Source organism: Podarcis tiliguerta (assembly GCF_965153285.1).
Source record: "Podarcis tiliguerta genome assembly, chromosome: 17".
NCBI classification, from domain to species: Eukaryota; Metazoa; Chordata; class Lepidosauria; order Squamata; family Lacertidae; genus Podarcis; species Podarcis tiliguerta.
Window position 1 is genome coordinate 30,099,459 of NC_139550.1, and position 23,535 is coordinate 30,122,993.

The window sequence follows — 23,535 nt, forward strand, 5'->3', positions numbered from 1 at the left end:
TTGAGTGTTACTGGCCATGCAAAGTTTGGGCCTTTATAAGGGATTTTTTGAAAGTTACCACAAATTATCAGGATACAACAACCTAACGGCTTGCTTTGAAAGCTGATAGGCAGTTGGTAGCAATCAGGTTATGGGATTTAGGCAGAATAAGAATCTAGACAGACACATGAAGAGTTTGTGTTTATTTGTCTACATTCAGCATAATCCAGATGTGCTGTCTGAATGACCCAGACATACAAAACCCACTCTTTCCCACAAGTTTTAAAATAAAATCCTCACTTATAAAACTGAAAAACACTAAAGCATTAAAATACAGAAAGCTTGTTTAAACTCACTTCACAAAAGCATTAGCAGAAGATATCCCTTATCTATTTAAAGCCATACTGTGTTAACACATGAATGTCATTTAAACAGAAAAAGGATACTGAACTCAAATTCTATTTAGACAGAAAATTGAAATGGCAAACAAACCATTAAATACACCATTAAATGTCCAAAATACAGCTAAGTATGGAATTACAAAGTACTCAACCATTAGTGACTGATATCACAAAGAGCACTGCAACATGGAAACAGGGTTTACATGTTTACTGTGATGCAATAAAACTCAATATTCAAAGGGTATGCAAGTTTAGAAGGTAACAAAGCTTCACACCCAAGAACAGACTGGTTTATCTATACTGATAGTTCATGCTGTGGTCATTTCTGCCATAACCAGCTTGGGAGACTTGGTAGGAATTGGGAGGTCCACTGTAATTCTGGTTTGAACCTGGGGAGTTGTAGTTTGGCTGAGAATATCCTCCTAGGGTGAAAAGGGAGAGGGGTCACTTTAATATATCATTATAAATCTCTACTTTGCTTATATAGTCTAAACTATCACATACACAAATAGCAGGCAACACACCACGACAGAATGAACATCGCCTCCCCAAAGTTTGGTAACTGAAGAGCACTTGGGGAACAATAATCTTTCCCTGCTGCACTTCTGTCTGCTCTGGTCTATCACCGCCTCCCTTTTTAATGTGATCTAAAATTATGCTTTAGTAACAAAGGCACTCCCATCAGCTTTTGGAAAAGAAAAGCAGCAACAGGAGTCCCCTCCCTGCACTGCTAATCTTTCTTGAAACTAAAGCCTAAGCAAGTGAGAGTGACACTCTTCCACCTTTGTTCATTGCATGTTCCGGAGGACTGACGGAAGGAAGGAAGGAAGGAAGGAAGGAAGGAAGGAAGGAAGGGAGCAATAGCAGTGATCACATATAATGGATGGCTGATTAGCAAAGTCAAGATTTGTGGACTACCAAACAAAAGAACTTATTCCACTCAACATGCAAACACTTCAGGGTTGCTGTTATTCTATACGGACATTGCTTACCTTGGTAAGATGACCCTCCTCCAGCTCCGCCCCCATAGCCACCATGGGAACCAGCATTGTAGGCGGCCCCTGAGCCATAACTGTTTGCGCCACTACCGCCACGTCCACCACCACCACCACCACCACCGTAACCTGGAATTAAGAATGTATACTGAGGAAAGTCTCACATCAGGCTACTTTGGAAACATTCAAAATCAGATGTAAATATATGAAAGCTGACTTCATATAATACCACCATATAATACACAGGGAGATTATCAGCTCTTATCATAGATGTCTCCCCTGGTTTCTTGCAACACAGCAGCAGTGGAGAGGCTATACCGAAACTAGCTGCATGATGAACGTTTCCCAACACACCTGCTCAAAATTATTAGATGCCTTCATTTATCACTGCAGCTCAACTCCACTGCCTTTTAAAAGATGCTCCTCTGATCTGCATCTCAACCCAGTTACTGGAATATCTCCTGTCCACAAGGGTCTTTAAAATACAGCTATTTTACTTAAGCATACAAAGTAACACAGAATCACATCAGTTCTTAAACTATTATGTTTCCTTTACAATTCCAATCTCTGTCCTTGCACTCTGGGACTTACATAGTGATAACAGCCCTGATGTGCAGTGTACGAGACATAAAGGTAAAAGTAAAGGTACCCCTGCCCGTACGGGCCAGTCTTGACAGACTCTAGGGTTGTGCGCCCATCTCACTCAAAGAGGCCAAGGGCCAGTGCTGTCCGAAGACACTTCCGGGTCACGTGGCCAGCGTGACATCGCTGCTCTGGCGAGCCAGAGCCGCACACGGAAACGCCGTTTACCTTCCCGCTAGTAAGCGGTCCCTATTTATCTACTTGCACCCAGGGGTGCTTTCGAACTGCTAGGTTGGCAGGCGCTGGGACCGAACAGCGGGAGCGCACCCCGCCGCAGGGATTCAAACCGCCGACCTTTCGATCGGCAAGCCCTAGGCACTGAGGCTTTAGCCCACAGCGCCACCCACGTCCCTCATATGTACGAGACATATGCTTATGCTAAAAGTGTTATTAAGGGCTTTCACAACTCCCACCCCCCACGAGGAACACACTGAATTTACTTTCGTAATTGTAGTCTGATCCTCCTCCACCGCCGCCAGGAGAGTTGTAGGAATTCGAGTAGGAAGCGTAGTTGCCTTGGTTATATCCCTTCTGCTTGCCTTGCGGTGGCCCATAGTTGCTATACTGGTTCTGGTTATACGATTGCTGTTGTTGGCCTTGATGGGCTTGATACCCTGAACCATAGGCGGGCTTTTGCTGTCCTCCATGCTGCGGCTTCTTCCCAGCGTGTTTAGGAGGGGCAGGAGAGCTGTAGTCGCCACCTTGGTAGTAGGAACCATACCCTGCGGATCCACCACCGCCTCCTGCATTGCCGGAATGGCCACCATTGCTGTAGAACTGACCTAAGGACAGGACAGAAAGCAGTCACTACACTTGTTCAAGTTATTTGAAACTGCTACATGCTCAGGAAGAAACGGGCCTAAAATGTGACTGTGTAGCATGACTTGTGTCGAGCTTCCCCTGCATCCTAGAAGAAATCCGGAGCAAACTGACACGTTACCCCAGATGTCCTCCCTTTCCTAAAGGGATACTTAGGTTTGACTGGAGCCTTATACCTCTCTCTGGAAGGGCTATGCACTCTCCCACAATATTTGAGATGAGAGTAACCCATTTTCTGTAGCAGTGACAATTCAAAATTTGGAATTCTATAGACTTGAAGTCAGACTTATTACATCAGCCATCTCAGGCAGATGCTTTCAGCTGGGAGTGAACATCCAACAAAGCAGTCTGGTATGATTTCAGTTCCCCATGTACCAGACTGCAAAATATCCCCTGGTGTGTAAAAGGAAGTGATGATCACAGCTGGAAACAATAGCAGAAGACACAGAGTTACTTGGGTACATCTAAAGTCTGTAAAGATCCTGTTTTGAAATACAATTTGAGCACATAAGATTTGAACCCCCTTTTTAACATGATCTAAAATTATGCTTTAGTAACGAAGGCACCAGCTTTCAGACCCACAACAGGTGTTATAAGCCTATGGTTAAAACTGCGCAAGAAAGGCTATTGTCTAGTAAGGTGACACATGCAGCCAATCTGCACAGCATGGTATACTGGAAGGAACGCCACTAGTTTTAAATAACAATTTAGATAATGATTTCTGGAAATAAGTCTTGGCTCCCCAAACCATCTTCACACTAACACCCACAGAACACCCACAACACAGTGGGTGTTAAAGTGAGTTTTCACTCAGTTCAGAACTATAAAAAACACAGTTTCTCTTTAAAAAAAGGACATCTAACAACAAAATTCATTGGGGAAAACAATTCCCTCACCACAACCACTTGTAGTTACCATGTTAACTATTTCGTAAACTGCTTATTTAGTAATGATTTCATTTAGAATTCATTAACAAATAAATAACAATGTGTGTGCATGGGGGGGGGGGGTATTGCTTTTGTTTGTTACTATGTTATGCAATTTTGTGTTTTTATATTGTAAACCACCCCTGTGATCCTTGGATAAAAGGTGGTATAGAAATTTTAATCCCTAGACAGGGATCAAGATACACACATTTAAATCAACTACTGAAGCAAAGAAGACCAAACAGTATGTTTATTAAAAACCTCAACAACTAGTTTATTCCCTGTGCCTTTTCAGTGTTTAGTAGCTTTCATTTCCTGGACATTACATACACCTGCTTTTGGGGACATGCACTGCAAAAAAGATAAGTAGCCATACCCTACAAGAATTTGAACCAACTTGCAAAGTGCTTTAGGCCTTTTATCTTTAGTTGCAAAAAATGCCCACTGCAACTAATGAAACCATTCAATTTTAGAGGAATCGCAACCCAACCATTGTAGCTGAGGCTGTAGGTCCTGGATGTTATACCAATACAAGAAGCACAAAGGATGCAGATATTAAAATTAGCACATACTATTTCACATACAAGTCAATATCATGCATGCTTAAAACACTAAGTTGTCATAGATTCTGAATTGTTCAAATGTCTTTCCCTTATTATTAGAGGCATCTATCCACTTCAGGGAACCAAAAAGGTTAAGTTTTGTACAAAATCTGTTGTAAATTAAATCAAGTAGTTCACACATTATCATGTTCCTTAAAAATAAAGCGATGCTTTCCATAAAAAGCAAACAGGGGCCTTTTGCTTGTAAGCAGAACAGAGTTGGCTCTTTTTGTGCACAACGCACAAACACATTCCTTGAAATTTAGCTCCCCCATAGTGTACATCAATATGACCAAAGGCAAGTCACAATAAAAACTGCCACTGTTTGTAGGCTAACAGTTTCAGACAAGCTGCGGTGAAAAGCCACTGTTGAGAAACCCAGTGAAGCACAGGGACACAGCACGAACACTTTGGGTTTTGGAGTTCGAGAAAATTGGAGTAAAAAGCTGTTTTATGTGCAATACTTTTAGATGATCTAGGAAGACCCAAAATCATGATAGCCGTAGCAGTCTGTGAAAAAGTCACCTACAAAAGGGGGAGACAGAGCAGAGGAAAAAAAATTAGAATTTTTGGAAGATGGCAAAATGTGCCACATTTTTAAAATTTATTTTTATTTCTCTGCTCCCGTCTTCCCCCCCTCCCGAAACAAACCAAGCTGTGTATTTTAAAATTGTATTTGTATTTTTTTAGGGAAAATGCTTTTCAGAATGGTGATTTGCTTCACTGGCATAAAGCAGAGAAATGTTTAGTTCATTTTAAAAGCAAGTGAGATTTGCTTTCAACATCAGATTTTCCTCATTTCACTACGTAAAATAGAACTGAGCTTCACTACCCCCAGGGTGTTGTGTTTATTTTTTCCATGAACACTTACTATAGCCTGCTGTTGCAGAATTGCCACCGTAGCCATAGCTTCCATATCCAGCTCCTGGAACAAAATGAAGTATGTATTAGTCACCTGACAATATTGCAAAAAAGGAGCGAATTAAGTAGACCATTTGGGATGTTTACACCATGGATTTACACTGATGCTCAGATTCAGGCACATATATAAAAAGTGGACTCCACAGAACCACTGAGTTCAGCAACCATTAAGGCTTTCACCTGTATTTATCTTCCAGCTCCTCCTTAATCTCAAATTTGCAAATCCTGCACTCGCTCTCTCTCTCTCTCACACCCACACACTATATGCAATGTTATGATGCAAGTGCCCCTCTAGATGTTGTTGATCTCTCAATGGGCATCAGCTCCAGCCAACATGACCAATGATAGGAACCAGAATTTAATCAAACCTGTTGGGGTACAGGCCTCCCACCCTTGCTATGAAGCAGAAAAAGCAGCATGTGCAGGATGATTAATGCTAGCTTTCACACTTTAAAGTATGGAACAGAAAGGAAGTAACTCACCAGCATTCATATATCCTCCATGATTAGCACCACCAAATCCACCTCTTCCTCGACCGCGGCCTCGGATATTTCCTCCTCTACCACGACCCCGCATGTTTGGAGGGGGTGGCACTTCAGTATGCATAGGGCCTCCCATACCATAGCCTGGATTATGCTGTTGAAATTAGTAAAAATCCAATCAACAGAAAGTCAACTAACTTATATTTGATTCTTGCTATGTTAAGTATTTTGTATAATTCATTGCCAAGCAGCTCCTAGAACTGTAGCCAGAAGCTATGCTTTTCAAATCAACAGCCAAATAGTCTGTTAAGAGTACAGTCTCTCTAGGGGATTGAGTATTATTAATCTACCTGAAAGCACAAGTTATAGGGTTAAAATTTACCTTTACGGGAAATTTGGGTCCACCTCGCGCTGGCATAGGGGCCCTTTTCTTCTTTTGCTCCATTGGAAGGGGGGCATCTGGAAAAAGCTTTTCTAATGCAGCCAGTGCAGCATAAGCTTTTGCCACTTTTTTGTTTGAACCAGCTCCTTGGAATTTCTGACCATCAACCTCAACCTTTGAAGTAAGGAAAAGTGTCAGGGAGAGAACTGAACATTCCCATGTTGTAATGGCATTAACTAATAGTAATTCTGAATGCAGCTTTGAATACCAGATCATCTCACCTCCATCACAAACCGCTTATCATGACTGCCGCCAGTTTCTGAGATCAGCTCATATTTTAAGCCACGTCGTTTCTCATTTAGCTCCATAACTGGGTTTTTCCCATGCTTTGTCAGTATTGGTCCCTGCTGCTTCACATTCTACGAAATTAAAATACCAATGCATTGGTGCCATTTCTACTTTTTAAAAATGTAGATCAATAATTGGGGGGATGGGTGTGTGTGTGCTAAACCACTACAGAAAAGCCGAAAGCCAAAAAATTATCTAGGTTAGCATCCCACCTTCCTAGTTAGCACAGTAGGGCAAGCAAGATGCTGAGCACAGAGAAGCAAACCATGTGATATTTGCCCACTAGAACAAGGAACTGGCTTTGTGAATGTGTAGTAAGGTAAAGGTACCCCTGCCCGTACGGGCCAGTCTTGACAGACTCTAGGGTTGTGCGCCCATCTCACTCAAGAGGCCGGGGGCCAGCGCTGTCCGCAGGCACTTCCAGGTCACTAGGCCAGCGTGACATCGCTGCTCTGGCGAGCCAGAGCCGCATACGGAAACGCCGTTTTGAATGTGTAGTAGTAGAGGAAAAAGTAGGCTTTCAAAAGAGACACCTGGGTGCTGGTGAGAAGTGTACCAGAAACTATAATGTACTTTGTCTTCATTGACTACGCACAATTGATTAGTAGAGTACACTTAGAACTATAATGCCAGATTTAGTTAAGCTATATATATGAGAGATAACTGTATCATTTGAATCACCTCCATAATCATTTGGTGGTTATTGATTGTACAAGAGTTTCTAAAACGAAGTAGGAAATTGGCATTGATCTGGAGTGACAGGGATTCTAGCCTGAAGAGCAATGACCAGAACCTAAAAGAGGCACAAGTAATGTACACCTACCTCTGTTTGCTCTGAAGGAGAAGCAGCACTGGGTGTACAAATAGTCTCCACTACAGGCGGAGCAGTTATAGCTACTGGTTTCTGATCTGTTTCCTCTGCTGATTCATCACCCCTCTCTCTTCCTTCTACACCCGTAGGCAATCCCATATCTTGTAACACCTAAGGAAAAAAAATTATCCTGATCAATTTAGAAGCTTCTGTACAACTTCAGACTGTTATATACTCAGTAACATCCATTAAGCCATTCAGCAACCACACCTAACTAGAGTTTCACAAACTACAGCTTGAGCTTCCAAACACAGGTCGTAACATGATTTAGAGCTTGCTTATCCAGGCCCGTGCAGAGCTTGTCTGATGCCCGGGTTGGAAGTTGTGTTAAAATAAAGCTATAAATAAAAAAAAAAGAGAAAAGAAGCAGCTGGCTTCTAGAGGCCCCCCCCCCAACAGCTTAGCCCTCCAAGGCATGGGGCAAGTATACCTGGCTGCCGGCTCTCTTATCCTGTGCTTATCCCTCCCAGCTTCTAGGTAAAGCACCCTCATAGTCAACTGATACTATGGCAAATCATAAAGCACAAACTACATCGATTACATGTCTGTGTCAAATCATGGTTCTCCAATTTTGTCTTGTTGGTCAATTGCAAACTATGTGTATGTCAATACAAACACAAGACTAAATCATAGTTTAAGCTTCCTTAACCATGGTTTGTAATGAATGACACTGATGTATTCTGGGAAAGGCACAAGATCCCCTTCCAGATGAAAGGAATTCAAGTTACGTTCAATGCGAAACTGTATGTACTGACTTACAAATAATAGTTATGCACATATTCATAACCACTTCCTACCTTTACAGCTACATGCAGCTTGGCTGTTTTTTTGGAAGGTCCTGAAGCTTCATATGTGATGCCATCTACTTCCACAGACATGGTAAATATAGGCGCATGAACTGGACCTGTCTGAGACACTAGTTTATACTGAAGTCCTGGTTTCAGTTGGTTCAGTTTCATCAGTGCATTCATAGCTTGCGGCGGTTCTGATTTCTCCTCTGAACAAAAGAAGATATTAACACATTGACTGAAGACCCCACGTTAATGTCTTTTGTGCTCTATGAAGTGCACAGTGTTACGTTTATTGCTATCAAGCAAATCAGCCAAAGCAGAAGAACAACTCGACATTTTTTCTACTTCCTACCATTCACTGACATTTACACATCAACATGAATCCGAAACATCTGGATTAGCAAGCACTTGGAAAACTATGTATACCTACCTCTTGCCAACTCAATACCTTTTTTCTGAATCTTCTTTTTCTTTTTGCTTGGAGACTTCTCCTCTCCGTCTTCTTCCATAGGACGTTTCAACGGAGCAATGGCATATGTGGTGCTAGGGGGAATCTGGACTGTAGACAGATTTTAGATTGTCAATAAAAACACCAACATATTTTCTGTCAGAAATAAAATTCCAGACTACTGAAACCTACCAGTGTAATCAACTGGGTTTTCATTTTTTGGTTTCTTGGGCATCTTTGATGGCAACGGATCCATCCCCAAAACTTTATGAAGTTGACCAAAAGCAGCAAGCCTTAACGCATGCTAGAGAGATAGAATGTGTATTACTGAGGTGTCCAAACTGCTCCTAGCTTTTCCCACATTCATAACAAAACCCATTCCCAGTATTTCAAGCCAGAAATTTCTGAAGACCAAAGTCAGCAAGCACTCTGGAACTTACTGTTAAGTTTTAAAAACCTGACATCTTTTTTTTGGCAAATCAGCAAAAACCTCCTGCATTACTTAATGGGACCCTTTTTCTGTTTCCGATTAAAGCCAGCCTCATTGGGAAAACTAGCTATCATTAAGAACTCATTGCGGTTTTGTAACATCTGTAATCAAAACTATACCTGAGCACTCTGTGTGATATCTTCCCTTTGTTGTCTGTCTAGATGCCCAATAGCATCAGTGGCTTCTTTTTCACAAGGATCATAAATACCAGAACCATCTGAAGGCAGGAAACAAGGAAGATATGCAGAGAATTATCCTAGGGTCTCTACGTAGACTCAAATATTCCCTCAGCATCACCTAAGACTCAGAAATGTAAGTAGCTCAATTGAAGTTCTTGATCCAATGGGCAATAATTTGATCTAGTCTGCAATACAGATCATTAAGCCCAACACTGAGTGGCAAGATTGCCAAAGTCTTCAAGCACTCCAAAAGCAACCTGCACATTCTGTCACATCCCCATTAAGGGAGTTGGAATACTGGGTCCATAATTTTAAGAGCATTTGTTCAAGGTAATGTCATGCCCTATACATCGAGTAAAAGAAACAGATAAAATATGGTCATGCCTAACATGGCGGAAACACAAAACCTTGACTAGAGCCAATTTCAGTCACTTCTATTGAAATTTCTCAAGAGTCGAGAACTATCTAACCTGGCATGACTATTCCTGATGCAAGGCATTCAAGAACTCTTCTCAGGGCCTCACCGGCTCCCATTGGTCGATTGGCAGTTCCAATTGATTTCTCACATAGCAGTTCTAGAGGCTGAAAAGACATTTCAGAACGTTATAAGGAAAATAGTAAACAGTTATCAGTGCCCATAGTACAGATGCTGACCTACCTTAACCATTAATCTATTAAATAACTCAGTTAAAGAGACACATGTATGACTAGAAAACTGGGTGTTGGATCTAGGAGACCTTGGTACAAGCTTGCCTATCACTGACTCAATGGGAAAGTTAACATGCGGATGTTAGTGCCCTTTCTGTAAAATGGGAATCAGTGAATGAATAAAAATTTTAAACTTAATTAAGTGCAACATAAATAGTAGAAACAACAAGCTCTCTATAGCTTTAACATATAGAATGCTCATAGTTCACATATTAATTGCTTCTGCTTCAAAGTGGCTTCTCTGTTGAAGCTTCCGGGGGGGGGGGGGGGACACCTCACCAGCAACTTGAATTGAAGCATGCACCTCCTAATATTTTAAGTGTTTGAAGAGTCAATGGTAATTGTTAAAAAAAGGGGGATTGCACTGTTCATCTTGGTGAAAGCAAGAATGATCTGCATGTTAAATGATACAGACACTTGCAATTTACTCGCCCTGCATTTATATTCCGCTCAAGCGGAATCCAATGAAGCTTAGCCCAGTTTGGTTGTAGGGGGTTGCTGTAAGGCAGGCACAGGAAAACACCGGCCCTCCAGATGTTTGGGACTACAATTCCCATCATCCCTAGCTAACAGGACCAGTGGTCAGGGTTGGTGGGAATTGTAGTCCCAAACATCTGGAGGGCCAGAGATTGCCTATGCCTGCTGTAAGGTGTGTGGTCATCTAACCTGGACTAGAGTCACTTTTAGCTGTTGCCTGGGCATAAACTTAACTGAAGGTCTGAAATGTGTGTGAGGGGCTGTCTAATAATGCCTGTGAAGTATGAGAATGGTAATCTGCATTGAAGACTGAATAACCTCACCACGTTCTCAAATATTCACTGGAAGCATAAACACATAAGCCAGACTTTCTGTGTGCTGGTACATGTGGTCTGAGCACTCCTCCTCTGGTACAAGTGGGATAAACACACCAGGAGGCCCTTGGCTTCCTTTTGCATTCTAACAAGCCACAATAAGCAAGTGAACAAAGCATGGTTTAAGATGGGCAGTGACTATGCTTTGTTGTCACAATCAAACTAACAACTTCCTGGTATACATATCCTGCTCACACCAGGAGAGGGTTGAAGTGGAAGTAAGCAGGCAGCATGCACTAGCTCACTGCTTGTTTACAGCTTACCATAATAAACTAGAAACTGGCTTATGACAATGTTTGTGCAAACACAACCATTATATCTATGAAAACAATGGAAACTTCCTACAATGGCATATATTCATTGCACATTCAAATTATTTATATGCCACTAAATGGGTAATATTCCCAAGCAGTGATTTCAAAACTATTCCCTCCCCCAGGCCATCTGAAATTTGCTAAGACTCTTGGTGGACTACTTAATGATTTTTCTGCCTCTTGCAGCAACTGTGTTAAATACTGTAAGATTTCTAATTGTATTTTCATTATTTAATTCCTTCAATATTTTATTGTATTACAATTTGAATTCCATAGAACTCAATTGCATTACAAAATACAACATAACAAGTAATAAAATACAAACACAATTGAAATCAATATAACTGCTTAATAGGATGGATATGCTGGCTGTTGTTTTCAACCACAATCCAGAGATCTGCCCTGAACCATCCGAATGCAGCTTGCAGACCACTCCTGTTCTAAAAGCACAGAACAAGTCAATTTTGAGCCTTAGCAACCTGATGAACCTATGCCATGAGGATACTCTAGCTATAAACCAAAGCAGACTTTTGGCAAGCATTTTAGAACTGTCAGGTTTCCACAATCCCTAAAAGCCCATCTTACACTAGAACCTTTGGTCACATACAATCAGTCTTATTTAACAACCTAGGCAGTCTTACAAAGATTACGCTTTTCTTAAATATTATCCAAATTTTTCACATTTTCATAGTAAAATGAGAACTGCCTTCCTCTCCACAGGATATAAAAAGCACCTGCTTTTTCTCACATACATTTGCATATTAAAAAAGAAATAACTTGAAAGATTACCCATCCTCTAAGTGGAGCCCAAGTAGGCACACGGGTACAGAGATCTCTCAGCACTCTGATGACTATGACACATGATTTCAAGCCATTTGCCCTGGCCTAGAATAAAGTAATAAGTAACACAGGTTCAGTAATATACTGCATACCAGGACCAAATTGAGACAAAATATAAATTTCTTGTAGTGCTACTTTGTCAAGGGTAAACTATGTATACATCTCCATAGCTTTATTTCTTTAGTTTAATTACTGTGTATGAAAACTTACTCTTAACACAAAGCAGCAGCAATGAAATCTACTCCATTCCTTCTCTGAAAAACTAAATTCATTCAAGTGCTTCTTTAGCAACTGTGCATTTAACAGATGCTAAGTTCTGCACATCTACAGCCCAGATTTAAAACATTTTAATGAAGTTAGACAATTACAACTTACAAGTTTTCTACTTAAAGACAAATATAAGAACAAAATGCAAACCTGGAACCACTTGGCGTGTCGGAGTGACGCCAAGGCAGCAAGGCATTTCTGCCTGTCCAGAACGTCCGGTGAGTCGTTGACTGATAGCGTTTCTATTCGTGGGTGGAATAAGAAGACAAGGTACAGTTTGACCAAGGGGGTTCTGTCGGGTGGAGAGGGGATGAGGCAGTTTCCTAAAGGGCAGCTGAGGCTCCCAGAACTCTGATCTACAGCCCTGTACCTGGAAGTATAGCCTCAATACACTTTACTTTGTCACCCTTATGAACTAACAACTACATAAGGAGAACAATGTGAGGCACTAACTCACTTTTACAAAAGGAAAGGAAACCCTACAGGGAAGGACAGAAATCCTAAACTATTTTAACCAGGTTACAAAAAGGTATAGAACTATGCTAACCAACAGAATGGAAGGTTAAAATTATATCCCCACTCTATATCCGTAGAAGTACATAACTAAATGCTTTTCTAGATGGGAACCCCCTCCGCCCACAAGGCTCGACTGCCCTGGCCCCAGCCCATGACAGAGTGCGTCCTGTTGGTCAAAGGTCCAGCGTCCCTAAAATCGACAAACTAGAAGGCTTGGTAGATGTGGTCAGATATCAGAACCATAAAACAATCAGTAGCGAACAAAATTACTATCCAGTCTGTGCTGCAGCAAAACTGAACATAGGAAGAAGCCAGGGTTTTAGATAAGGCTAGTTCAGTCATTTGAAATGTGAGACCCTTTAAGCATTGTGTTCACCTGGCTACTGAAAAAACCATTCTAGATTTATTCAAATGTGAAGATTGCTTTGAATATTAAGGGTGAATTCACACATCCAAGCTCATCTCTGTACGATCAAGTGATGTGCATGTATGAAGACAGTTATCACACAAACACCGCATAGGTATTTTGTAGTATTTGATATCACCTCAAATACTTTGTGTGGACTGCCTCCTTTAAACTCAGCTGCAAATAATCAGGCTGAGTTATTATATACATGCTTGTCACTCAGACCCATAGATGTATAAGTAAGATGAAGGATGGAGTAACTTTATCCAAAACTCTGCATTACATTCTTGAATTCAGCTGAACAGGCTGAAACCCCAAAACGATCAAAAATACAAAAAGCAACTATCATTTTTGCTGCAACACAAACTGCTTTTATGTAACATATCCAATTTCATGAACATGCAGAAGTCATTTAAACTAAGACTTCATCTTAAGAGGTTTTAGTTTACATTTATAACGTCTGTATCCATCATTAAGGTCTGATGAAAAAAGTTATACCAGTGAGTTAATGTACTTGTACAAGGCCATACAAAAAGGCCCAAACATTTTAAAAATTGATTTAATTTGGAAGGTGGTACTCAGATTCTAGAAGCCTATAATCCAGTTGTTCATAACCATGACACTGTGTAGCATTGTGACACAAAGTTGATTTGCATGAAATTGCTCTGCCTAATCAAAAACAGAACACCACAGTGAACAATGAAGTCAGTCTGGAAACTTATTCTGCGGCTGCTAGCAGTTTTCAGTCCTCCATACCTCCAGCTAACATTTTTTCCATTTCTTCTCTGACAACAGGGGATGTCAAGTGGATGGTAAGTGTCAGTGGAGGCTCTTTTGTATTCTTAATGATAATTGCAGCATCACTGATAGATTGGATAATTTCATATTTATCTTCAGTAATAGCCTGAAACACAAAGAAATGCCTTAGAGTTTTATCTGAGTCTCTCCCTTTCTGCAGTGCCAACATCCAACTTAAGAGCTTTGGGGCAACTATGTTTGATTTTGGCGTAGTTGGTATAGCTAAGAGCAACATAAGGAAATTCACTTCAGGAGCCCAAATGCTCCTTGGGCAAGCTGCCCAAGATAAGGAATCCACCACATCTCCCTGCCCATCACACGGATCTCTCCACCCCCACCTTGCACAATGACTGGAAAGGTTCTTCAGGCAGAAAACCCCTTTCAACACTACGAAATTTCCTCTTATGAAGGTTCAACTAAAGCTTACTATTTTGTCTGAGCAATGAGTTTATCTAGCTCATTCAAATATCAGACTAGTAAAAAAGATTTCAAAAGAGGAAATATTGATAATGAGATCATACTATGGTATCTAACTAGTTTCTTAAATAAGCCAGTGGTAGCAAATGAAGATGAGCTACCAAGTGCTGAGAAATGTTCACCAGCTTAATTTGTAATGTTCTGGAAGTTCTGAAGGGACAGACCCACAGGGCTAGTTACAAAATGAGGTGCCAGCAACTGGATACAGAAAACTGGCAAGTGGTAGGCCAAGTACTTGGTAGATCTAATTACAGTGGGCCCACCACTTATGTGAAGGTTCAGTTCCAGAGCACCGTGCACAAAGTGCAAAGTATGGAACACCTGGAATGGCAACCTGCAAGGTGGATGGCTGCTTACTGGACTCTGGGAAGGCCACAGGGCCACTTGGGAGCTTCCCAGCCCCCTCCTGCAACCTTCCAGAGCCCAGTAAGCATGGCACTGGGCTTTGGGAAGGAGGCACAAGGGAGAGCCATGGCAGCTCCTTGCCAAAACTTGCTCAGCTTTGGGAAGGAGAAGCATGGGCTCGGGCAGCTCCTTCCCAAAGCAGAGCTGCAAGAGAAACCCACTAGGTGCATGGGTTGTGCAGAAATAAATGAATAAATGGAGAGTGGGGAACAGTGGGTTTTATTTATTCTCCCCACCCCGCATAAGTTTGTGTTTGCAAGTGATTGCAGGCTCAATGTACTACATAAAATGTTCACTCCGGAATTATCCCATGTCAGCAATGCTTTGATTACAAGGGAACTTAAAATGCTACAGTATATGATAGCAAAATGCATGATTTTAGATGTTATAATTATTTATTAAATTTCTATACTGCCCTTCATGAAAGGAGTACAGGGCAGTTTACAATATAAAACCACAAAAATACATTACATGGTAACAAACAAAAACTATAACACACCCCCAACAGTTTTAAAAGCCACATATTGTTGAATTAGCCAAAGACCTTGGAGAAAAGGAATGTTTTTGCCTGGCACCTAAAAATATGTAAATAAGTGCTTTTTACTCAGATTAAGTAACTTTATCCAAAACTGCATTACATTAGAGTACCCAAGTTGGCAGAACAGCAAAAATTCTGTGCACTCTTTGGCATGAAACCCCATAACCCAATAAAGTAGGATAACATTGTATTTGTTGCACAAACAAGTAAAAAATAAACAAGATAAGCGGTGGCAATTATAAACTTTTAAAAATTGCATATTTTTCATACTCACAGCAAGTTGGGTTCCAAGATTATCTGCCACTTTTTCCAAAAGACCAATAGTAGGCTTTTCCTTGCACAACAAAACCAATTCAAGATCCAAGTCTCCCTTAAGCAAGAGCCCCTTTGCTACAAGACCAACACGCATCACTCCACGAAGTGTTCGAGTTAAGTGCTCTGTGGTCTTCGGCTCACTAAGAAACGATGAAAAGAAGCTTTACAGAAAATGATGAAATGACAAACTGCTCTTTTATTGTGCTAAGTATTTGTTCAAATCAAACTTTCAGCACACAATGGAAACACTGAGCTGTTTCAAAATAGCCACCAAACTGTTTTGCACTACATGGAGGGGCCCAAATATCTTTAAATGTTGATTCAAGTAGAACAAACACCATGACCTGGTATTACATCTCTATCAGCTCATTATTTCTAACAGTTTATCATCATGTACAGGTCTTTTAATCCCCAAAGTATTCAATCTACCTGCCAGGGGTAAAATACAGTATTAGTAAAAATTTAATTTCAAGGAAAAAATACAAATAGAGTATGGCCTCTTCTTCATGGAAAGGGTACTTCCTTGCCATGGAATATGGAGTCTTAGAAAAGTCAGGAAGCAGTGAGGCATAACAGCCAGTGTGGTGTTGAAGTAAGTGTCGGACAAGGATCTGGGAGACCAGAGTTCAAATCTCCACTCAGCCATAAAGCTACTGGGTGCCCTTGGGCCAGTCACTGCCTTTCAGCCTAACCTACCTTGCAGTGTTGCTATGGAGATTAAATGAGCTCCTTGGGGGAAAGGGTGGGATGTAAATGCAATAAATAACTGCTTCCAGAGCCTCTGAGGCTCAGCATGAAGCCTAGGAGATTCTCCACCATCCTAAACAGGGCAGAGGTGTGGGCAGAGAAGAGAGGTGCACTGCTGCTGTCTGAGCCTTTTAAACATTCATCAGAGTGAAGCATCCTACACCCTCCAGCTTGGCGTGTGGGCATGTGAAAAGTTGCACTGGGCTCTAGAAACACTCCTAAGTGTTTCTGAAGTTCGGCAAGATGCCATTCCTTTCCTCTCAGGGTTGCAACAGGGCTGGTAGCAATCATAAATTCTAGGTGACTATGAAGGCTTCATGTGCTTATGGGCCCCTGAAAATGGATGATCTGGACTACAGGTAACAGAAGATGATGGGAACTCAAGTATAGCTCGTGGCAGAAAGACTGGTCGAGAAAGGCACTGGGAGATACCTCCTAATCCAGCCCTGAGCAAAGACCTCCTTCTAAAGTGTTTCCCTCCTAGACGATAGCATGGAGAGCGCACCAGTGTCCTGGAGTCTAGACCACTGGGTACCAATAAACTGTTGAATGAACTGTTGAATGTTGAATGAATCCTTAGTTTACTGAACAGACAGAAGTGCAGCCTGTGTAACGGTTATAGTGCAGAACTATTAAACAGAGAACATTTAACTGAATATTTTAGTTTGCAATTAATCTAATCCTGTGATGTGTTCCTCAAATGTTTCTACCACCTTTGCATTAAAATGCAGAGGTCTACATACTGTTACCAAGCAACAATGATAATCTTCCTTTTATTTTCTTCAATGCTCTTAAGTTGAAACTTTTCCCCCCAACTGGAAAAAAATAATTAGACACCTTTGGATGCTGTTCCATTCCAGATACATGGAATATCTGTTAAGCTATTTGGAGAGGCTGAGAGAGAATGACTTCCCAAAGCTTAGTGAGTTCATGGCAAAGGCAAGATTTGACCCAGCAATGTCCTGATTTGTAATTCAGTCTCTTATCCACTATGGTGCAGCAACTTCAAGAATGCCTTCTCCCAGCCCTACTCATTACCCAGCAAGAAATCAGCCCTGAAGTTGTGGTGTAGGGAGGAAAATTCTATAAACATTGTACAGCTTTATTTTTTCATGGTATTTTCAGTTTAAAAATATGCCATTTTAAACTAAACCACTCTGCACATGGAATGACTTCTGTGAGCACAATGGAAATTGTACCCCTCCTGCATTCACCTATGTTCCCCAGAGAAACCCCCACATCAAGGCGGAGGTGGGTGGCTGCACAGCACGAGAAGCTCCAGTGTGCCCGCATAAGTCATCCCACACACAATGATTTAGTTGGATGCAACACATTGTTTCAATAGGTTGCCTCTAAATAAATACACTAAATATTTAAATTACTAAATACACTAAATGGATATTATTATTATTCTGCTCTGTTCAACTAGTATATATTATCCATTTAGTACTTTACTAATTGAAGCAACTAAAACACTGCACATGCGGAATGACTTTTTCTGGGGAAACTTACCTGAACCTTTTTTTTGGGTGACTAACCCTAGTATGTCTGTGTGCATATATTATATAAATACATAGCTCTTTAGTGTGAAAAAATTAGCATATGAAGTTTTCAGCACCTTTATTACCTTTTAGAATTTAAACACTATAAGGAGGCATATGTGGTTGTGTTGCCACATTCCTAAATATATTTACAACGTGTTAAGCATGATTTTTTTTTTCCTTTTCAATTTCCTTTCCTTGTCAAAGTATTTAAGTTCAAATATTTTTGGCTATTTGAAAATTCTTTGATAGTTATGCAACAGATGAAATTAGCATAGAAGATTTCTAGATTTGCTTACTAAAAATAAAAGTCAAAGATGCAAAATGAGTTCCTAACCTACATAATGCATCAGAAGTTTCCAATTCAAACATTTTCAGGGGGAAAAAAATCACTTTTTTGATGTTTAAATATTTATGCAGTACTAGTAGAACCCCAAGAAATGGAAAGGGGTATCATATCCAGACCATGTTTTCTCCTTGACAACACATACCCAACCTATACTGTATTTATAGGGAAATCTAGTGAAAAAACATGACACTTTCTAGTTCCAGGAAGACTCCAACACAATTACCCAAGATTCAAGAAAACACTACTCACACATATGTATGTGGTAATGTAGTTGGGCTGCAATCTTACACTCTTAGCTGGGAATAAGCCCAACTGACCTAAATGACACATTTCTGAGTAGATGTGTATAGTACTGCACAGTAAGAGATTCTGTGGTAGTGGCAAATCCTCCAGCAGCAATTACCTGAGTTGATGAAATGTTCTAAAATGTTCTATCAGCTTAATCAGGGATGGAGAACCTGTAGTCCTCCAGATGGTGTTGGACCTGAATTTGCAACAGTCTCAGTTAGGAGTGATAGGCGCTGGAATCCAACAACATATGGATGACCACAAGTTCTCCTCTCTCTATGGCAAATGAAACAACCAAAACTATGGAGAACAGGAACAAAATCATGCTTACTGTTTCACCTATTGTGGCGACTGGAGATTTGCCTTTAGACGTAGAGATGGCTGCTTGCAATTGTGCCCTTTGATTTCTACTTAAGTATTTAGCAGCTGACTGATGCGCAGAAATGTTACTTACCTTCCTTCTTTGTTCTCTTCTTCAGCTACAGTCTCCATGGTCTCAGGTTCTGGCTGATCTCCGCTACCTTTCTCTTGTTCATTAATCCAGTCAGATACAGCCTTGAGAGCACGTTCAGTGTGAGAGACCATGTTCTGTACTGCTGTCAGCTCCTCTTGTGTTGGATAAACTGCAGAGTGTTTTGCCATAACATGGCGGTCATCATTCACAAAAATACGCATTGGCCGCTGAAAATAAAAACACAAATAGTAAACCACCAGTGTATGCTATTGGCTTTCACCTCTGAATGGCAGTCTCTTACCATTTTTGCTTTTGAACTTTGGCTGAATTTTTCAAGAAATATTTGCTTCTTCCAATTTGTACTCGCTCAGTGTATTCAGTACTCTGGGAAAATGAAAAGGATAAACAATATCAGAAATCAATCAATCAATCTTTATTGCGGTCATAGACCAGACAGAAAATTTAACAACAGAAACACACACTTCATCTTCATCCAATAATATCAGAAAACAAACTGGTGGACTTGTCACAACATGGTACAATTATGAATTTATATTATAACAGAATATACCCTGCTACATTTTATGTTAATCAATGATTTATCATGTTTACAGAGGTCTCATTCTGATCTCCCCATCAACAAACCATGTTGCAAACCATGTGAGCAACAAGCTTATGCCCCCTGGTTTAGCATTAGTGATAACCGTTTGTTTCATTCCAATCAAACCACAATGCAAAACCAAGATTTACTCTTGGCTTTCTGATTACAATTTGAGTGAAATGCTAAGCCAGAAATTGTGGTTTGTTGTTCCTTATAGGGGAGGGGTAAAGCCAGAGCCATCTCTGCATTCATGATAAACCAGCAACTATGGTGTACAGTGGCACCTCAAGTTACAAACACCTCAGGTTACAAACACTTTGGGTTACAGATTCAGCTAACCCAGAAGTTGTGCCTCGGGTTAAGAACTTTACCTCAGGATGAGAACAGAAATTGTGTGCCAACAGCGCGGGAGGACCCATTAGCTAAAGTGGTACCTCAGGTTAAGAACGGTTTCAGGTTAAGATCTGACCTCCGGAACGAATTAAGTTCGTAACCAGAGGTACCACTGTACTACAGGGACAGGAAACCTGTGGTCCTCCAGAGCCTGGACTCCAAGCTCCATTAGAAAGCATGGCCAATGGTTGAAGAGAACTGTGATCCAGTAGAATCTGGAGTGTCACCCATGGCTTGTTGTGTTGTGTGAATGGGGCAATGTGTTATGTGTTGCCATGAGAACAAATTGCTTTATTGTAGCAAGAACTGAGAAGTGCAGGACAGACACATTTGAAATACATAAAAAGAACTAAAAATAGAGCTTGCTGGTCACAGGAATGATTTAAGTTCGTAATTTGTGAAGTTACGCAGTCCTTTGAGCACAGCAGGATAAATATCTTTGGGAACAAAGATAAAAATTTCTTTCATTTTTTAACAGTAACAAACCATTTAGCACCACCCCCAGACTCTTCTGTTAAAAAATGTTAAACCAAAGTGACCCTATCTCCTAGAGATGGGGGGAAGGCAATCAATAACAACACATTACATGCAGCATGAAGTTGATGAGGCAAGAAGCAGTGTGTCTTGGACAAATGTTCAGATCACAGACAATGATGCTACGCTAGACTAATACTACTAGCACAACTTTTCATACAGTAAGAATATAATTGATGTTGTAAACATTAAATAAAAACTAGTCTCAGTCTAACTTAGCTTTTAAGCCACAAATTAAGCACCTGTTTTAGCTATTCTTGTGAAGCTGCACAAATTCAGTTGTATTCAACAAACTCAAATGCTCTGGAAGCCTATTTCAGAGCTGGTTTCTTGTGGAAAACGAGCTGCAAAGTTCAGGGAAGAACATTTTGTTTTCATTGTTGTTGGGGGAAGAGGAAGAAAGCAGAAACACACTGGAAAATGCCTAGTCTGTACAACACTATTCAGCACATCCTATTGCCTTTAAGCCTTCCCCCAATTTGTGCACTACAGCATCTAATCCTGGATTCAGCTTGCATTAAATTATTTCAAATTACGGTTTAGTAGGGCTATGATTTCTTGACACAACAATCCTGAGTAGCTGGTACACCCACCCCTATTTCTCTTTCCATGGGCTCAGGTGTTAACCCACTAACTTTGAAATCGTAATTCCTAGCCAAACTTAATAGTAGCGCTACTTTTGTAAACGGAAAGCCAAGGCTCCTAAGCTTGGGAAACACCATCACCTCTTTTACTAGTTAACGGACAAAATAAAAGGCTGATAGTTGCCTAGAAGTCGCAGACTCTGAAAAGAGCTGCTTTTCACAAACTTAAGGTTTACCGTCATTAGATCCCCACTCGATCAAAGTGTGGCTCTCACCCCCCCCAAAAAAAAATCAACGCAGGGGATCGGCCATTTAAAGCTCACATCTGCAGGAGATTAAAGACCAGCTTCACACCTGCGGCCGTCCAGACGCGCGCGAGAAACCCGGCGCGGCCCAAGACCCCTTTTCCCCCGTAACCCGAAGAAGGGGACCCGGCCCTTGCCGCATTTTTAACCACGTGGAGGGAGCGCGTGCCGACCTGGGCAAGGTTAGCCAGCAGGCGAAAGCCATTACGGTATGTACCGGGGGGGGGGGGGGTCGGGGAGAAAATGAGAGGGCGGCGCTTCATTTGGGGAAGGGGGCCGGCACAAAACGCGAGTCCGGCGGAGAGGAGGCAGAGGGCGCCAAGCGAAGGGGGCCGGCGGCGGCTGCAAAGGTCCCCTTCCCCTCTGCCTTCAAGGGGAACTCGAGGGCGGGATCGGCACTTATAGGAGGGAGGCGGCGGCGGCGGCAGCACACGTGAGAGGAGGCATCGGGGAAGAGATGGAGGCCAGGGACCGGGGAAGAGCGCACCCACGTCCCCGGGGCCACTGGCTCCCCTTCCGTCGAGCCGCCCCGCGCGCCATGGCGCTTCTCTCCCTCCGATTCCCCCCTCCCTCCCGGCCCAGACAACGCTGCCGCCGCCGCCGCCGCCATTTTGTTCGCTCGACACAATGGAGCGCGCGCGCGCAAAGACAGAGACACAAGCGGGAGAGAGGATCCTCTTCGGAACGCAGGGGAACGTTATTTTCCCCCTCCCCTACCCCCCGCCGCACGTTCCCTCAGAAAGGAGCCAAGCTCCCGCTGCCGCCTCAGGAGAACCCCGTGTTGTGGGAGGCGGGCCTGAGGCTCGGGCTTCTCCCTCATTCCCTCCCCTCGAAGCCCCTTCACTCACCGAGCGGGCTGGGCCCGTCGACAGCGGCGGCCTCTACTAACGGCCGCCCCGCTCCCCTCTCCGCCACAGAAAGCGGGCGGTTGCCGGTATTGGGCTCGCGGCTTTCCCGCGCAGAAGGCGGTGGCGGCGGCTACGGCGGCGACGTTGACGGCGGCTTCTCCTCCTCCTCCTCCTCCTCCGTCAGCCTCTAACTGCAGCGCGGTAGCGGCGGCGCGCGGGAGGGGGGAGGGGAGGGGCGGGGCTGCGCGGAGGAGAAAGGCAGGTCGCCGGACCACGTGGTTTGCGCCCCTCTCCTCCAATCGCGGCCGGGCGAGGAGGCGCGCGCCTTGCCTGCGGGGTGGAGGAGCGCGGCGTTCTAGTCCTTCCGCCCCGCCTCCTTCCCCGCCGCCATCTTGTCTCCTCACACGCGAGCCGTGAGTAGCCGGCGGCCTGAGATGAGCGGGGCGCTCGACCCCGCGCGTCCCCACACGCGAAACGGGGCGGTTGCTTCCAAGTATTCGAGGAAAAGGGGGTTGTGGAGGCGGATGGAGGGCGCAACTACCTTTCCATATACACTATATCTTTTTTTATTTATTGAACTGGTCGGTCTCTATATCTTGCACAGGCAGGGCGACCCAAAGCGTCGTAACAGACACCGGCCAGCCCACCTCCTTCCACGGAGCGAAGTGTGCGCAATAAAGCTGCGATCCTAAACACCCATAGCTTCGGCGTCAGGAAGCTGCTCATCAGACCATTGTGGAGGTCCATCTACCTCAGTATTGTCTGCACTGACGGGCAGCAGCTTCCCAGGATTTCTGGCCAGGAGCCGCTCCCAACTCTGATCTGGGGGTGTCGGGGATCGAACCCGGGATCTTCCACTTTCAAGGCGGAAGCTTTGCCACTGAGCTATGGTTGCTGGGAGTTCTTCCGTTCCTACGGTGCCCATCAAATAAGAATAAAATACTCACGTTTAGGCACGCCCTTAATCCTTTTGTAGTCGGACGCCTTGTTAATAATCCGCCTGTAGCATTTATAAATTGCACCCGTTAGACGAAGCAGCCGAGCCGATAGCAAACTTCCGCTCAAGCGGACCTGCCTGCTTTACTTGGAAGCAAGTCCTATTGAATTTAATGGCATTTGCTACCAGGTAAATGAGGATGGGATTGATGCCTTTGTCTTGTTATGTCTTGTTTAGCCGCAG

General features: G+C 42.7%; 1 protein-coding gene across 10 annotated transcripts; it reads right to left on the reverse strand.

Moving 5' to 3' along the window:
* Window positions 1–165: 165 nt before the first annotated feature.
* ILF3 (interleukin enhancer binding factor 3) lies at window positions 166–23,452 on the reverse strand. 10 transcript variants are annotated; one of them, XM_083419687.1, is made up of 21 exons: window positions 22,356–22,641; window positions 20,861–20,962; window positions 19,392–19,474; window positions 19,091–19,317; window positions 15,671–15,851; window positions 13,935–14,082; window positions 12,407–12,498; window positions 11,939–12,034; window positions 9,747–9,858; window positions 9,217–9,314; window positions 8,800–8,911; window positions 8,608–8,718; window positions 8,166–8,365; window positions 7,321–7,479; window positions 6,431–6,568; window positions 6,150–6,323; window positions 5,768–5,921; window positions 5,236–5,289; window positions 2,458–2,799; window positions 1,373–1,504; window positions 166–802 (listed from the first exon to the last, which is right to left on the reverse strand). In XM_083419687.1, exons 3-21 carry the CDS (start codon window positions 19,392–19,394, stop codon window positions 672–674), a joined length of 2,664 nt encoding a protein of 887 aa, XP_083275813.1. In that variant the 5' UTR covers window positions 19,395–19,474; window positions 20,861–20,962; window positions 22,356–22,641; the 3' UTR covers window positions 166–671. The 10 variants fall into 10 exon arrangements, 7 of the variants coding, with proteins under 7 accessions (XP_083275813.1, XP_083275811.1, XP_083275812.1 ...); XM_083419685.1 differs by having other exon boundaries at window positions 8,590–8,718; window positions 22,356–22,603; XR_014506282.1 differs by lacking the exon at window positions 20,861–20,962 and having other exon boundaries at window positions 2,458–4,889; window positions 8,590–8,718; window positions 22,356–23,452.
* Window positions 23,453–23,535: the final 83 nt, after the last annotated feature.

What these genes read in the sequence shown, in the direction of transcription:
- ILF3 (XM_083419681.1), bottom strand. An exon ending in GGAAAAAATGTTAGCTGGAG is followed by an intron (nt 12,499 to 13,934) that starts GTATGGAGGACT and finishes ACCCACGAATAG; the next exon opens with AAACGCTATCAGTCAACGAC. An exon ending in TTCTGCAACAGCAGGCTATA is followed by an intron (nt 2,800 to 5,235) that starts GTAAGTGTTCAT and finishes TCCTGTCCTTAG; the next exon opens with GTCAGTTCTACAGCAATGGT.